At 44.1% G+C, this 12,552-nt stretch overlaps 2 protein-coding genes across 2 annotated transcripts in view; both read right to left on the reverse strand.

Annotated features, from left to right (window-relative positions):
• Positions 1 to 12,552, reverse strand: part of LOC307217462 (autoimmune regulator-like) — a gene marked incomplete at its 5' end in the record, with an annotated part of 136,567 nt that overhangs the window by 52,420 nt on the left and 71,595 nt on the right. The window lies entirely within an intron of this gene.
• Positions 1 to 12,552, reverse strand: part of EFHD1 (EF-hand domain family member D1) — a 32,896-nt gene that overhangs the window by 10,492 nt on the left and 9,852 nt on the right. Inside the window, exon 2 of the mRNA XM_079976938.1 lies at positions 5,555 to 5,702. Within this exon, the coding sequence (XP_079833064.1) occupies positions 5,555 to 5,702 (148 nt within the window). The remainder of the gene's footprint in view (positions 1 to 5,554; positions 5,703 to 12,552) is intronic.

Raw genomic sequence — 12,552 nt, forward strand, 5'->3', positions numbered from 1 at the left:
ACACCGAGCCTGAGCAAAGCGGAGGGGAGCCAAGTCCCCCTTTGCCAGCGCCCACTCTGCGCAGTAGGTTTGGGCACAGAGAGGGGAGGAGAAGGATGGGAGTCACACGACTGTTATGCTGGGGAAGGTATAAGGACCGCCCACTCCCAGATTCTGCTAGCGACTGAGCAGACATGGACTTGAGACACTATGCACTGTAAATAGTTTTGTACAGATAATGAAGCCTGGAAAAGACAGCTTGGAGTCTTGCCTGTTTGCTCTCGAGCAATCACACCAGCACCTGACAGCACCATTCCTCTTTAGCCATGCTTTGGGTTGATTAACATCCTATATTCTTTTAAATGTGTGGGTGGGGGAGGAGTGTTACTGGTCTGTTCTTGTTCTTGTTTTTATTATGTATTTTGTTTGTTTTTTAATCTTGTATTTTTATGCTGTGAACTGCTCTGAGATCTACGGATGAAGGGTGGCATACAAATTTAATAAATAACATCGATTAAAAAATAATAATAAATAATAAACTCCATCATGTCAATTATGTTCACCACCACTGAGCCATGGATCCTCTCAGTTTCAGTGGTGACCTATCAAAGTGATAAAGAAATAGCTACTATATTGAAAGAAGCCTGGTATAAGTAGCTGGTTTTCTGGCCTGTCCATTTTGGTGACCTTTGTGAGCTGGAAGCTATACACAAACAGATTTAAGATTTATTTAAATAACAGGTCCCGCTAACTGGGAGTGCATCCCATTCAAGCCATATACACCCTTTCCTCAAACACAAGTAAGCACATCACATGCAGAACAGTCTTGTTCCAAACAAACTGAAGCTGCACTTGCAATGTGGCCAGTGGAGATCCTCCTGGCTTTCAGATTTTCTGATGCTTGCTTCGATCACTATTATACTAGATATTACTTCCCCCTGTTCCAACAACACCCCCTCACAGAAGAAGCACCCAAAGGTCTATTACCAGCAAATGTTCTGAGATCTAAGACCCACTCTAGTCCAAGGAATGTCAGGTTGGTCCCTGTAAACACGTTGGCATGACCAGCTGTAGCAGAGTGAGCAAATGCTCCAGAGTCTTCTGCACTGGGCAGGTTCCTCCATTTGGCTGAGAAAAGAGGGAAATATGCTGTTGTACCAGCTGACACAGCCAGAAAAGGCATGTGGGAATGACTCACTAAACAGCTGGGAAGAAGTCATAGGTGCAAGTTGCCAAGTCCAGATCATCTATGCGCAGGGGTAGAAGGGACTATTCTGTGTAAATGGCAAATGATTTGAGCACGTTCACATTGTCCGAATGCCTTCTGGAGAGATTCTTCACATTGCTACACAAACTTTTGGGGACATAATCCACAAGGCGTGGGTGTGTTCAGATTTTGCAAAGTCGTATGCCTACTGCGTGCTCTTCAGAAAGTAAGTAAAGAAACCCATACATCCAGCATAGTAGCCAAGCCTCAGAGTAGTGATTTAAAGGATGCTTTAGACCAGTGTTTCCCAACCTTGTGCCTCCAGCTGTTTTTGGACTACAATTCCCATCATCCCTTGCCACTGGTCTTGCTAGCCAGGGATGATGGGAGTTGTAGTTCAAAAACAGCTGGAGGCACAAGGTTGGGAAACACTGCTTTAGACCACTGTGTGGATGATGGGGCTGAGTCCATTTCCACACAACACAATTTTTTATAAGTAGGAAAAGGGCAGTTCCACATGTATCATATCTGAATATTGGCCCCATGTTACTAACAGCAGACACTGATACAGAAAAGTTGCAGGCATATTGCTTAAATGCAACAACTTTCTTTACCTTGGGATCTGGGCTAGAATGGTGTGGAAGCAATTGGTGATATATTGATGGGTTGATAAGTACAAAATTAACTTTATTAAAACACCCCTTGGGAAAGGTACGGTGGAATAAGTAACCATTACAAAAGCAAACAGCTGCACAAGTTTCAGAGGTATGAAATGAACCTCCCTGGGGAATTCCTTTTCCTGCAGCAGAGGGCACAAGGTGCAGCCAGAATCAATATGGAAATAAATGAGATGCTCAACTGCTGGTGGTGGCCAACAGTGAGAGCCACACAGGCCGAGTAATAGGAAGTAAACAGGGACAAGTTGCTTATTTCTGGGTTGAAACTTCTAGCTGGCTTCAGCCTGAACAGAATCGCATATTCCCCCAGCCCCCAGAGAGAAATTTTGCAGCCTTTTATAGGCTTGTTCCTCAGTTGCAATAGATCGGCACAAATCACTCTTTTCATCTACTTCCTTAATCCTATTTTTAAAATGCAGAGAAAGCAGTTCTAATTTCCTTGAATGTTGCATGTCTAATGAATCATCTTTTTTGTGCTGATCTGCAAGACCATGGTGGGCAAGCGAAATGCTCTCTTGCAAAGCAAGTAACTTTGCACTATCCCCTCCTGCTGCTCTTTTAGCTCTCATGGTGCCATCATGAGAAATAAAAAGTTTCAAACTTATTTACTGTCAAAAAAAGTTAATGCTCTTCCTTTTCTTTCCCACTGTAAAAAGCATCACATATATGTTATACACTCCATAGTCTCCAGCGATCTACCTTCATAACGCCTTGCCATATCTCCTACCGCTCAGCTCCCAGCTCTTGTCTCAACATACAACCATTTTGCACCCCAGCAGGGACTGGTTTCGCCAACCCCTAGGCATGCCTTTAGCTCAATCTATGGTGTAGGCTCCCGGCTTTCTGCCCTACCAGTCACAACGGGCCCCAGCTACCACTGTGTGTATGCATGAACACACACACACGCATGAAGAATGACACATCCTTAGACTGCAGTTCCCTCGCCAATCCTGAACCCAAACAAAATCAGACAGCCATCCCAATCAAAAAACTAGCTGGTGAGTGAAAGTGGCCTTCATGAAGACAAAACAGGCCCCTCAATCACTTTTACTGCATAGTTTGTAATCTGTCAAAAAGAAATAAAAGGAGAATGGTTATGACACCTTTCTCAACTTATTTCCGATCATTTACTCATTGTCACAGGTAGGTAACAGGAGAGGCAGAGTTGGAGAAAGCTGTTCTGCCCTACTTGTCTTCCAGTAAGTCAAGATAATACTTCAAGGACAAAGAATGAATCCTCACACATTAAATTAGAACAGCAGCAGCAAAGCAGGTGTCTGGGTTCCATTAAGAGAGAATTAATTTAGCATAATGACCTAATCAGGGGGTGGTTTGCTGGACGCTTTGGGCATATTTTGAGGGTGTGTGTGTGTGTGTGTGTGTGTGTGGAAGGGCCAACGTCCCACAGCTCATGTGGCCTGCTTGAAAAATCTGTCACCATTGCCCCACCTGCTAGAGGAGCAACTGGGGCATCAGGTAGCACTTCTCTAAATGGTGCCTTTTGGGCCATACTTGGTAAACAATATAACATAAAATATAAGCATAATAAAAACATCAGAACAGTAAAAAGGCAAAGGTACCCCTGACCATTAGGTCCAGTCACGGACGACTCTGGGGTTGCGTGCTCATCTCGCTCTATAGGCTGAGGGAGCCGGCATTTGTCCACAGACAGCTTCCAGGTCATGTGGCCAGCATGACTAAGCCGCTTCTGGCAAACCAGAGCAGTGCACGGAAACGCTGTTTACCTTCCCGCTGGAGCGGTACCTATTTATCTACTTGTACCTAGACATGCTTTCAAACTGCTAGGTTGGCAGGGGAAGGACCGAGCAAGGGGAGCTCACCCCATCGTGGGGATTCAAACCGCTGACCTTCTGATCAGCAAGCCCTAGGCTCAGTGGTTTAGACCACAGTGCCACCCGCGTCCCATTAGAACTGTAGTCAAGATTTAAAAGTCATCCCAGAATGACATCATATATAAACAATAAAAAGCAGGAATTATAGTCAACAGTATTCTCTCTCTCTCTCTCTCTCTCTCTCTCTCTCTCTCTCACACACACACACACACACAACACACACACACACACACAACCAATTTATCCACCAAAAGTAAAAGTAGACAGAGTTTGCCTTGCACCCGAAAAGTAACAAAGGCACCAAGCGGATCTTCCTTGGAAGACAGCTTCACAATTGACATGCGACCACAGAACAGGCCTTCTCTTCAGTAGCCATCTACCTAAACTATGAAGGTAAGGGAACCTAGAGAGTTGTGCTCAGAAACAAAATGGAAGCCAATGAACCTTTCTTGGGCACTACGTACCAGCCAGTCCACATCAACAGGTTGGCTACCATATTCTGCATCAGATGAAGTTTCTGAACCCTTTTCAATGGTGTACCCACATATATTACAGCCTGAAAGTTACTAAAGCATGGCTAACAGTGGCTAGGTCATCCCTTTCCAAGAGAAAAACACAGTTGGCGAGCCAACCAAAGTTGGAAAAAGGTACTCCCAACGCATTATTTTGAAAACCTATCCTGCCAAATCACACACTAATGAGAAACAATGTTCTTGCTGATTAAGTGAATGACATGTCCAAAGATGGTACCATTGGAACTCTACTCCCTACAGCAGGGACGTCCAACTCCCAATAGACTGCGATCTACTCACAGTATAAAAAAATGGCAGTGATCTACACATTGTCATTGGATGGACCAAAGTTGTTGAGCTTTTTTTTAGGAAGCCACAGTTGTTTCCTCCCTTTGGGGGGGGGGAGGAGATCACTGGGGGACCAGAGATCTACAAGGATCTACCAGGGACACCCCACAATCTATCAGCAGGTCACAATCTACCTGTTGGACATGCCTGCCCTACAGAAAGGGGAGGCACTCACACTCAAAGGATTACATCAGGCACCCCCAAACTTGGCCCTCCAGATGTTTTGGGACTACAACTCCCATCATCCCTAGCTAACAGGACCAGTGGTCAGGGATGATGGGAACTGTAGTCCCAAAACAGCTGGAGGGTGGGTTTGGGGATGCCTGGATTGCATTTTCTGACTGTTCTGCCTCTTCAAGCAAGTGGAGCGCAACAATACCCATGTGGTAGTGCCTTAGTGCACACTTGAGAATGCCCCCTTCTGTACCTACTGCTACAATGAGGGGAATAATTTATTACAATGTGGCCCTGACTCCCAGAAGTTGAAATAGGTAATAGCATTGTTACAAGCAGGTGACATTTGCAAACGGTGACATGAACAGCTGAGTGTAGCGTCACAAGAAAAGAAAATTGTTCAGAATTAGTTCAGCTTTCTCTTGATTAGGAAAGAAGTTTTCATATAAGAAAAATGAGGTGATTGTTTCTTAGTTCTTCTACTTGCAACATGAAAAGTTTAGGTTAAAGGTTCTTCTGACCTTCAAGCCTCAGACTTTCAATCCACATAGCTTGTGTCTTACAGCATGCAAAGGGTGTCTCCGTATCTAGTATCATGCCACAACACCTGAGCCTGGGAAATTGCTATCTGGTGTTCAACAAGCTGGAGTTTTCCACAGAAGTTAAAGCACAGCTGCGCCAAACAGCATAGGCTTGAAGGAGGAAGTGAGTTGGTGAAGGACACATTTGTTGTGATAGCAGAAGTTCCACATTTTTATTCCCCATTTGGTTTTGCATTACATTTTATTTTCTGCTGACATTTACCTCACGGAAGCTGAGTTTGCCATCAAAGTCTTCATCCACTTCCTTGATCATGTTCTTCAGGCCCAGATGGGTCTGAGGTGCCCCAAGCTTCTCCATCATCAGCTTCAGTTCCATAAGGTCAATGTAACCATCCTTCCCAGAGTCATACCTAAAAAAGGAAGGGGAAAATGAGAGACATGAGAGATGTCAGAGAGACATAGCTTCAGTTTAAGGAGTGGCTCAATGCTCCCTTGTACATAATGTAGTTCCAGCTAGTCAGTGCTGTCTCAAGACATTTTGGTGCCTGGTACAGATCCCCAATAGTGTCCTAAGAATGCTTTTAAAAGTCTCACTGGCACCATTCAGGCACAAATTCCTGCCTTCATCTGTTTACCCACTCCATGGTGCTGCCTGAAGGTGATCACTTTGCACAGCCACATGGCAGGGCCAGACTTGAAATAAGCTACTTCCAGAGCTCTCAAGTCTTTCATGACAGAGCATTCAACAGAGAAAGAGAAATGTAGGTTTAGGTTATCCAGAAAATTATCTGGCACAGAAATTTATACCATTGCCCATTTAAAAATAGTTGATACAGTCAAACCTTGGTTCCTGAACAGCTCCGTTTTGGAATGTTTCGGCTCCCAAATGTCAAGAACCAGGAAGTAAATGCTCCAGTTTTCGAACGTTTTTTGGAAGCCGGACATCTGACACGGCTTCTGCTTGAGTGCAGGAAGCTTCTGCAACCAATCGGAAGCTTCCAAAACGGATTACGTTCGACAACCGAGGTCTGACTGTACCGGCTTTCCCCAACCTGCTGCCCACCCCCAGATGTTTTAGATTAAAATATCAGAGATGTAGTCCAAAACATCTGGAAGGGGCAAGTTGTGGAACGATGTTTCAAATGGATGAAACACCCATTCAGTACTATCCAAATGTGCACATACTTGATGTTTACTAATTTCTAGTGTAACTTCTATGTAGGCAGTCAAGTGTGCAATCATGGACCAGAGATGACTTGAGACAAAAGTAAGTCAGATATCCACATAGTAAATATATCTTGACTTTAGAACCTATTTTTTGAAAAGATACCTAAGAAGTGGGCACTCATTTCTGAAAGGAGTGGCTGAGATCCCTTCAACTAAAATAATAATATTGATGTTGAAATGCATTTTCCTTTTATCAGCCCATTACATTATTCCAAAGATATGAAGCGCCTTTTAACGGCAAGTGTCTGGCTTCTGATTGCAAAACATGTGCTCAATAGCATGTTCAAACACACACACACACAAACAGCTGAACTCAATGGCAGTGAAAATAGATGAACTGGAATCTAAAATTGGATAGCACAGTTCCAAGCACAACAAAGGAGCAGTTCATATATATAAATATATATATGGAAGGTTCCTTATCATGGGGGATGGGAGTGGGATGGGGAGATGAATAATTACTGAAGCTTCTCTGTTCTGCGTTATCCTCCTAACTCTTTGCCACTCTCGCCAATATCCGGTTGCTGCCTTTTTTAAAAAAAGAAAAAGAAATGAATCCACAAGGGCAGAGACCCAGTTTTGCAGATAGGAAAGACCAATATAGAAGGAACAAAAAAGGGAGCAAGGAGCAATTAAGAGGGCCAAAATGTGAAATGTGTGTGTGTGTGTGTGTGTGTGTGTGTGTGTAGGGGCTGCGAACAGACACTCCTCCCTGCCCAATATAGAAACCAAAGGGGCTGCTACAGGACTCCTCCTCCTCTGCACTGGGCTGCTTCAGAAGGGACAGAACTTATGGGCTCTCCACTACCAGTCCTCAGCAGACTAGTAAAAACAGGCTGATAAATTGTGACAGCTTATTTACAAGGCTGCTGTAAACCGTCATTATAACCGGAAACCCCACAAGCAGTGATAGGTACTTGGAGCAGAAAGAAAACGTTAAGCCCCTTTTCCTTAGCATGACACTCCACCTGTGGGGATAGGGGAATTGAAGCAAGGCAGTGCTCATAGAATCAGAGTTGGAAGGGACTCCAAGGGCCATCTAGTCCAACCCCCTGAAATGCAGGAATCTCAGCTAGATCATACACGACAGGTGGCCATCCAACATCTGCTTAAAAACCTCCAAGGAAGGAGAGTCCACCACCTTCCGAGCAAGAACGTTCTACTGCCCATGTTCAAGGCAAGGCTATAGCAGTCAAGTGGATTATTATAATCTAAGGAGGACTCATGCACTTTCACCTACAGTGGTGCCTCGCAAGACGAAATTAATCCATTCCGCGAGTCTCTTCGTCTAGCGGTTTTTTTGTCTTGCGAAGCAAGCCCATTGACGGCTTATCGGATTAGCGCTATTAGCGGCTTTTAGCGGCTTATCGGCTTAGCGGATAAGCAGATAAGCGGCTTAGCGGCTTAGAAAAAGGGGGGGAGGGAAAAAACCCGCAGGAACTTGCAAGACATTTTCGTCTTGCGAAGCAAGCCCATAGGAAATTCGTTTTGCGAAGCACCTCCAAAACGGAAAACCCTTTCGTCTAGCGGGTTTTCCGTCTTGCGAGGCATTCATCTTGCGGGGCACCACTGTACTTTGTTTGTTTCTTACTTGCACTTTGACATGGGGTCTCAGGGAGGTTTACAATGATTTAAAAATACAGTTTTGAAATCAGTTAAAACAAATTCCAGCCACAATTCCAGCAAAGATGGTGGGCTACGCTACACTACACTGCTACACTCCGACATGAAGAGAGAACAGATAGCATACTAAAAAGAAATACATCACGGGGAGTCACAGCCCAGGATAAAAAGGTATTTCTACAAACATAGGCTTACTAAAGGTATTCTGGAACCTTGGAAGCTGCCGTATATGAAACCAGACCATTGTGTCAATTTGGCTCATTATTGTCTCTATGCCAGAAGTGAGGAACCTTTGGCCCTCCAGATGTTGCTGAACTAGAAATCCCATCAGCCCCAGAAAAAGGATAGCCTAGCAGTGGTGGCCCTCCAGTTGTTTGGGGACTACAATTCCCATCATCCCCGACCACTGGTCCTGTTAGCTATGGATGATGGGAGTTGTAGTCCAAAAACAGCTGGAGGGCCAAGTTTGGCCACCGCTGGCCTATGAGCAGAGATGAAGGGAGTTGTAGTCCAAAAACAGCTGGAGGGCCAAGGGCTCCCCATACCTGCTCTGCACTGACTGGCTGTCACTTTCCAGGATTTCAGATGGGAGTCTCTCCCAGCACTACCCAGAGATGCCTGGGGACTTCTGCATGCGAACAGAGTAAATACTCTGCCACTGAGCTACAGCCATTCCTTTAGCTCAAAGCAATGTTCTGAAAGCTGCCCCTTTTGAAAAAGAGGGGCTCGGATGCTGGTGCACAAGGAGGAAGGCAACTTTGCAGGAGGAGCAATAGCTCCACAGGGGTTAACCGAGTGTACTCAGGATTCACAGCCACCGGAGCAAGTCTCACGTATCTGTCATTCCAGCACACAGGCAGTACAAAGCAGGGATTGTGAGAAACTGGGTCTTGCCAGCAATGGCAAAGCAATGCACTATCCCGGCAGTACAATAGGAGTTTAGTGTGCCGTGCCAGAGACAGCCTTCAAAGCACAGCTTCCCAAAGTTGTGCCGCCTCAAAAAGCAGAGTGGCTATGGAATACTCAATCTGTTCTCAATTCAGCAGGACCTAGGAAGCAGATGAAACAGCTCAGCACAATACAAAAGGAATTAGAGGGAGATAATGTTTCTCCTCCTCCTCCTCCACTGAGTCCTGAGAGGCAGCACTGAGAAATTTAAATGGGGGGGGGGGAGGGAGAGAGAGAATCTCGTTCTGTGGGTGTGGAGCAAGAAAGACAAACTTGTTTTTCCAGAGCAGAAAGAGCTCAGCACAAATTCCTGCAGGGAGTGAAGGTTGCATCACATCGCTGGCTTGCAACATTCCCCACAAAGGGAGAAGTTGTTTTAAGGCCCCACGCTCAACCATTCCAGAGTGGCACGGTACCAGGCATTATTATGATCGTACCACACCAGTGCTGCATCAACTGCGCTGGATCCCGGTCCATTTCAGGCCACAATTCAAAATGCTGGTTTGGGGGCTAGCACTCCCATCTTCAAATATGCCTGCCTAGATACTAAGACTTTGATATCTGAGGCCCTTATCTGGGTATCCCTGCCACCCCACCCAACATGCAACAGTTGGCTAATGGGAAAGGACCATTTCTGTGGTGCTGCTAATTAAAAGACGGTTCTCCTCAGCAAGGCTTGCCTGCCACCTACATTGTCATTTCAGCATTGGGCAACATCTTTTAAAAATTCTTCCAGGCCTTTTAATCTAATGCAATGCATTCAATTCAATCTCTGCTGGTGATACTATGCTTCTTTTTCTAATATGCTTTTAGTATGTGCATGTTTGTTTAAATTATAGCTTCTTATTTTTATTTTTGTAAGCTGCCTGTGAAATTGTTTGAAGGGCAAGGGGGGTAGAAGTTATAATAAACTAATTTGCAACACACTCTTTTACAGGAAGCTGCATGTATAATTTCAGTCATATAAAGAGGGCAGAGCTTCCCCTAGAGTTTCAGTAATGCCTCCTATGCTTCAACCAGTACCATGGATGAAATATAGTAGATTTCATCCATGGTACTGACTGAAGCATAGGAGGCATTACTGAAACTCTAGGAAAGTTGTTTTGTCTATCTCCTATGTATTGAATACCTCTTAAGATATCATAACCAAAATTTGCAAGATGGTTCGCAAGATCAAGGAGGAGAGTTTCCACATAAGTTTGGATACAACTGAACATCATTTTGAATCAAGATGGCAGACTGGGCTTTTCGAAAATGGACTTTTCTTAGAATTCCTGAACAACATTGGGTACAAGGCCTCAGTAAGTCAAAATGCTCAGACACCTTTCCTCTGTTAATGCCATCTTTGCCCACAAAGCATCAAGCCAATTCTAATCTCAACTTACGTGAAATTAGTTGTTAAGAAATATCCAGGATTCTAAGTGCCAGTATTTCCAAAGCCAGCCTCTCTTGAGGGATGTGACTGACAGTGCAATCCTAAATATCTCTCCTCAAAAGCGCATTCTGAGTTAAATGGGACTTACTCCCAGATAAGTGGGCATGGGATTGCAGCCTAAATTTCTTTTTGTAAGGAAAAAAAGAGCCAGAATTAGGGGAGCAAAAACTGCTGGCATCAGTATAACATTGTAAGGAATGCATGATGCTTATCTGTTTAATTTGAGGGATGAAATGAAATTTGAAAAGCAAAATGGAATTTCTTCAGTGCTAATAATGTAAGGTACCACACCAAAAGATTCATGCAGACCAAGCTACAATTTTGTTGCAGAGATAGCAATCAATGTGTTAACATTATGTGAAAAAAGAGGGCTTGACCCAGTTCAACAAGCTCCCAGTGATAGAGAGAGAGAGAGAAAGCAGTTAGAAGCCACGTGTCCTTTTTGAATATGTGTGTAAGGAGTGTGTGAAAAGCCCTCCAACCAGGACTGATGAACCCAATGGCACAAACTGTATGTCCCCCTCTAAAGAGGGAGGCGAAGGCTCCATCCAAGAGAGTTACTTGTTTCAGATGTAACAAAGAAGGACATATAACAAAATTTTGTGAAGCCCCAAAACTAACGAATTCCCCTTCATTTAAGCAACCAAATCCCAAGACACAAGGAAATCAATATAAGGGGAACAGGACAAAGAAATAATTTTATTTTTAACCCCCCCCCTCAAAAAAAGAAGAGTCTAGTTGTAAACAGCTGTGATACAGTATCAAAGAACTGGTTTCATTAAGTGTTTTCTTCCCTCCCTTACAAAGAGAAAAAGCAATACTCAAAGGAAGTTGCTATTATCTTGGATTTTCAGTGATAGCCCAAACAGTTGTACATTTTTAAAAAATGACATCAACACAGCAACAATAAAAGACAAGTCATTTTTTAAAAAATGTGTTTATGATTGTAATGCAAAGGACAAAAAGTTGAGACCATGGGGGTGGGTGTATGTCCATGTATTTGTAACTGCTATCAGATGGCTCTAGGACTACGCAGGCACTGAACAGGTGAAGAAAGAAATGGAACATTTGCTATCTCTGCCTCCATTGATGCACCTGTTGTCTCGGTCCTCCATGTGGACTCAGCAGAAGTGTGAAAGGGGCTGTATGTACGGTATATAGAATTGTACACACATAGGATCCTCTTCCATTTGATCAGGATCCCCAATGGCTCCAGAGTTCCCAAGCATGTGAAGAAGCAAATGCACTTAAGTTGTATATGATCCCACTCTAGGGGTTCAGAGAACCAGAGGGAATGTCTGCACAGTCCTAAAATGACAGTGAAAAATATAGGCTGCCACCTAAACAAGGGTATTATTGGCTTCGGAGTATTTGACTGCAGTACCTACCACATATTACTTTGAGAGTCGAATGGCCTAACCCTAGCAATGCAGGAGCAATTAGAGGCATTCCTGCCTCTTGCCACACTGACCACCTCATAAACGAAACTGAGCTAATGAAGCGTTGTTGCAGGTATCAGCAATGCAAGACCTGAAGGCAGACTCACAAGCTCAATCTTCAGAACTTACTGTAACTAGCAGCTTGCCCTGAGCAGAGAACGGTTTGAAGGTGAGCTGCAATACTCTGAAGAGTTTCTCCAAAACTGTGAGGAACAGGACCATAATAGTTTTGGAAGACTTCTCATCGTGAAACAGCCAGCTAATTACAACGCAGACCATGGAAAGACCAGAATCTCAAAGAGTAACCTGCGACCACACAAGACAGCTGTGAAGCAGAGACCACTTGAGATTGTACCTGGGTAGTAACTGCTCTACACAGTTAGTGTGCAGCCAGCTGCTTCCCGATTCAAGCCAGTATGCAAAAACAGTATGCCAGGCAAAGGAGATGCTACATGGATGCAGTTCTTAACAGCTTTTTTTTTTAAAGTGAGCTTTGTGTGATAAAAGCCAAATACAGCCTGCATGAAATAGTGAATATAGCACCAGGCATATTCATTAATTTCATTTCACATTTGTACAGCGCTTGAT

This window comes from Podarcis cretensis (assembly GCF_951804945.1).
Source record: "Podarcis cretensis genome assembly, chromosome: 5".
NCBI classification, from domain to species: domain Eukaryota; kingdom Metazoa; phylum Chordata; class Lepidosauria; order Squamata; family Lacertidae; genus Podarcis; species Podarcis cretensis.